This window comes from Chiloscyllium plagiosum, chromosome 16 (genome assembly GCF_004010195.1).
Source record: "Chiloscyllium plagiosum isolate BGI_BamShark_2017 chromosome 16, ASM401019v2, whole genome shotgun sequence".
NCBI lineage: Eukaryota > Metazoa > Chordata > Chondrichthyes > Orectolobiformes > Hemiscylliidae > Chiloscyllium > Chiloscyllium plagiosum.
In genome coordinates, this window is record NC_057725.1 from 434,458 (window position 1) to 438,077 (window position 3,620).

Consider the following 3,620-nt stretch of genomic DNA (forward strand, 5'->3'; position numbering starts at 1 on the left):
CTGTGACCCTCCCTGCCCCCACTCCCCCCGTGACCCTCCCTGCCCCCACTTCCCCCGTGACCCTCCCAGCCTCCACTCCCCTCAGGGCCAGTTGACATGGTGTAAATGGACTTCAGTAAAGTCTTTGATAAGGTTCCACATGGTAGGCTGTTGGATAAAATGCAGAGGAATGGGACTGAGGGTGATTTAGCAATTTGGATTAGAAACTGGCTTTCTGTAAGATGGTAGTTGATGGAAAATATTCAGCCTGGATTCCAGTTACTAGTGGTGTGCCACAAGGATCTGTTTTGGGACCACTGCTGTTTGTCACTTTTATAAATGATTCTGGATTAGTGGTGCTGGAAGAGCACAGCAGTTCAGGCAGCATCCAAGGAGCTTCCTGATGAAGGGCCGAAACGTCGCTTTCGAAGCTCCTTGGATGCTGCCTGAACTGCTGTGCTCTTCCAGCACCACTAATCCAGAATCTGGTTTCCAGCATCTGCAGTCATTGTTTTTACCCACTTTTATAAATGACACAGGTGGATGGATGAGTAAACTTGCAGATGACACTAAAGTCGGTGGAGTAGTGGACAGTGTGGAAGAATGTTATAGGTTGCAGGGGGACTTGGATAAACTGCAGAATTGGGTGTGGAATGCCCTACCTACCAATGTAGTTAACTCAGCCACACTAGAGAGATTTAAACAATCCTTGGATAAGCACATGGATGATAATGGGATAGTGTAGGGGGATGAGCTGAGAATAGTTCACAGATCGACGCAACATTGAGGGCCGAAGGGCCTGTTCTGCGCTGTATTGTTCTATGTTCTACCTTTTATCATGTTAGAATATCACAAAGTGCTTTATAACCAATAAAGTTTAGTTATTGTTGTAATGTAAGGAATACATATTAATAACATCTGTACATAGTTGGCCTATTATTTAATCTTAGTTATTTTCCATTATGGATTAAAGGAATGGAAAGGTTAAGAAATATATGTGAAGGTTCAGCATATTTACTAACTTACAGGTGGATTATAACTGGATCTGTGCAGTAGACTGGTTGCTAGTTGCGGAACAAACACCGCATGTGGGACACTGTCCATAGTTGGCTGATTCCCTGCCAGCTCAGCTCTCTGAACAAACCCATTTACTCTGTACTGGAGTTTTGTTTGGCTGTAGGCTCGAGTCTCTCCTCATAAGAGCTCACTCCCTTCAAAAACCCTACAGCCTTTAGATCAGCTTTAACCTTTAATCTCCTGAAGGATGGCTATTCTCCTAAAGTTGTTCAGTCTGTGTCCAGCGCAAGAAGTGTTTGGTTCCCAAAAATGGGACTTAAAACCACCAACCTTACATTGATGTTTCTAACATAGACATTTTGTAACTCATTTTCTCTTCATTCAGCAAGGTTTTATTTAACTCAAGGTAAGTCACGTGATTTTGTTATTTTTGAAAAGCATTACTGGGAATAAACTGGGTGAAAATGTTTCTGTTTCTGTTTCCAGTTTTGCTACAAGAAGCGGGTTTACAAACAAGCTAACATCGATGAGAAACAAGTTTCAAAACTCCACACAAAGGTGCGCATCCTTTTACAATCCCAGCATCTTTTGAAATGGAATATTTATAAAGGTACAATCACCGTAGTCTCACCGTAGGGCTGCTTTCTCATTGGCGAGAGATAACTGGTGCTGGTTTAACCTGAGGGTCACCGTGCCTCAGGCAAAGGGAGAGGCTGGGACAGCGAATCCTTCATGGTAATCTCAGCCAGTGCAGGAATTAAACCCATTCTGTTGGCATTACTCTGCATCACAAACCAGCTATCCAACCAACTGAGCTAACCGACCCATTAGAGAGATTAATAGTAATAATTTTTTTGCCTAATTTACTGCTTTGTTTCCTATTAAGTTCTTATTTTTAAATTATTATTTGCGTTTCAGTTCAAAGGAATATTAAATGATCTCAATAAAAATGTAATTTCTATCTGGTAGCTGCAATACCACATCTCATTGACACAAGATTCTGAGGGAGTTTGACAGAGTGATTACTGAGAGGATGGTTCCCTTCATGGGAATCCATATCAAAAGGCAAAGACTGAAAAGGAGTCTCCCATTAAGATGGAGCTGAGGAGGAACCCTTTAAAACTGAGATGAGGAGGAATTTCTTCAGCCCCAGAGGGTGGTGACTCTGTGGAACTCATTGCCACAGAGGGCTGTGGAGGCCAAGTCATTGAGCCTATTTAAGACAGAGATAGATAAGTTCTTGATTGATAAGGGGATCAAAGGGTACGGGAGAAGGCAGGAGAGTGGAATTGAGAAAGATCAGCCATGACTGAATTGCAGAACAGACTTGATGGGCTGAGTGGCCTAATTCTGTTCTGATATCTTATATTCTTATGATCTGTATTTCATCTCCCTCGTGTGCAGGAGATCACACTGTAAGCAGTGAATACAGAGTACAGTGCAGGTAAATTACTGCTTCATCTGGAAGGTGTTTTTGGGCCGTTGAATAGTGAGGAGGGAGGAAGTAAATGGACAGGTGTTTACCTTCTGCGATTGCGTCTTCCTGTGCCACGTGCGTCTGTGTCTGTGGGGCACTGATGTTATTAAAACGAGACAAGTTAGCACGTTGCTGAAGGCTGAGGAAGTGTGTGATTAGCTCCCTGGCAGACCATGAATATGATCACCAGGTAAAGTGAAACTAGATTTCCAACATCACATTCCTAGTGTCTGCTGAAAGCCTCTGACTGTAGAGTTAGTTAGTGAGCTTCTTGTTACACTGAGCAAATCAGAGCAAACAACCCCCTGCTGATCATTCCTTTCTGTGTCATAGAACATAGAACATAGAACAATACAGCACAGAACAGGCCCTTCGGCCCACGATGTTGTGCCCAACATTTGTCCTAGCTTAAGCACCCATCCATGTAACTAACCAATTGCCGCTTAAAGGTCACCAAAGATTCTGACTCTACCACTCCCACAGGCAGCACATTCCATGCCCCCACCACTCTCTGGGTAAAGAACCCACCCCTGACATCTCCCCTATACCTTCCACCCTTCACCTTAAATTTATGTCCCCTTGTAACACTCTGTTGTACCCGGGGAAAAAGTTTCTGACTGTCTACTCTATCTATTCCTCTGATCATCTTATAAACCTCTATCAAGTCACCCCTCATCCTTCGCCGTTCCAACGAGAAAAGGCCTAGCACTCTCAACCTATCCTCGTACGACCTATTCTCCATTCCAGGCAACATCCTGGTAAATCTTCTCTGCACCCTCTCCAAAGCTTCCACACCTTTCCTAAAGTGAGGCGACCAGAACTGCAAACAGTACTCCAACTGTGGCCTAACCAAAGTCCTGTACAGCTGCAACATCACTTCACAAATCTTGAATTCAATCCCTCTGCTAATGAACGATAATACTCCATAGGCCTTCTTACAAACTCTATCCACCTGAGTGGCAACCTTCAAAGATCTATGTACATAGACCCCAAGATCCCTCTGCTCCTCCACCTTACTAAGAACCCTACCGTTAACCCTGTATTCCGCATTCTTATTTGTCCTTCCAAAATGGACAACCTCACACTAGGCAGGGTTGAACTCCATCTGCCACTCCTCAGCCCAACTCTGCATCATATCTAAGTCCCT

General features: G+C 43.8%; 1 protein-coding gene across 1 annotated transcript in view; it reads left to right on the top strand.

The window, feature by feature from the left end:
* Positions 1–3,620, top strand: part of LOC122557603 (SH3 and multiple ankyrin repeat domains protein 3-like) — a 338,880-nt gene that overhangs the window by 267,402 nt on the left and 67,858 nt on the right. The window contains exon 7 of the mRNA XM_043705316.1: positions 1,483–1,554. Within this exon, the coding sequence (XP_043561251.1) occupies positions 1,483–1,554 (72 nt within the window). The remainder of the gene's footprint in view (positions 1–1,482; positions 1,555–3,620) is intronic.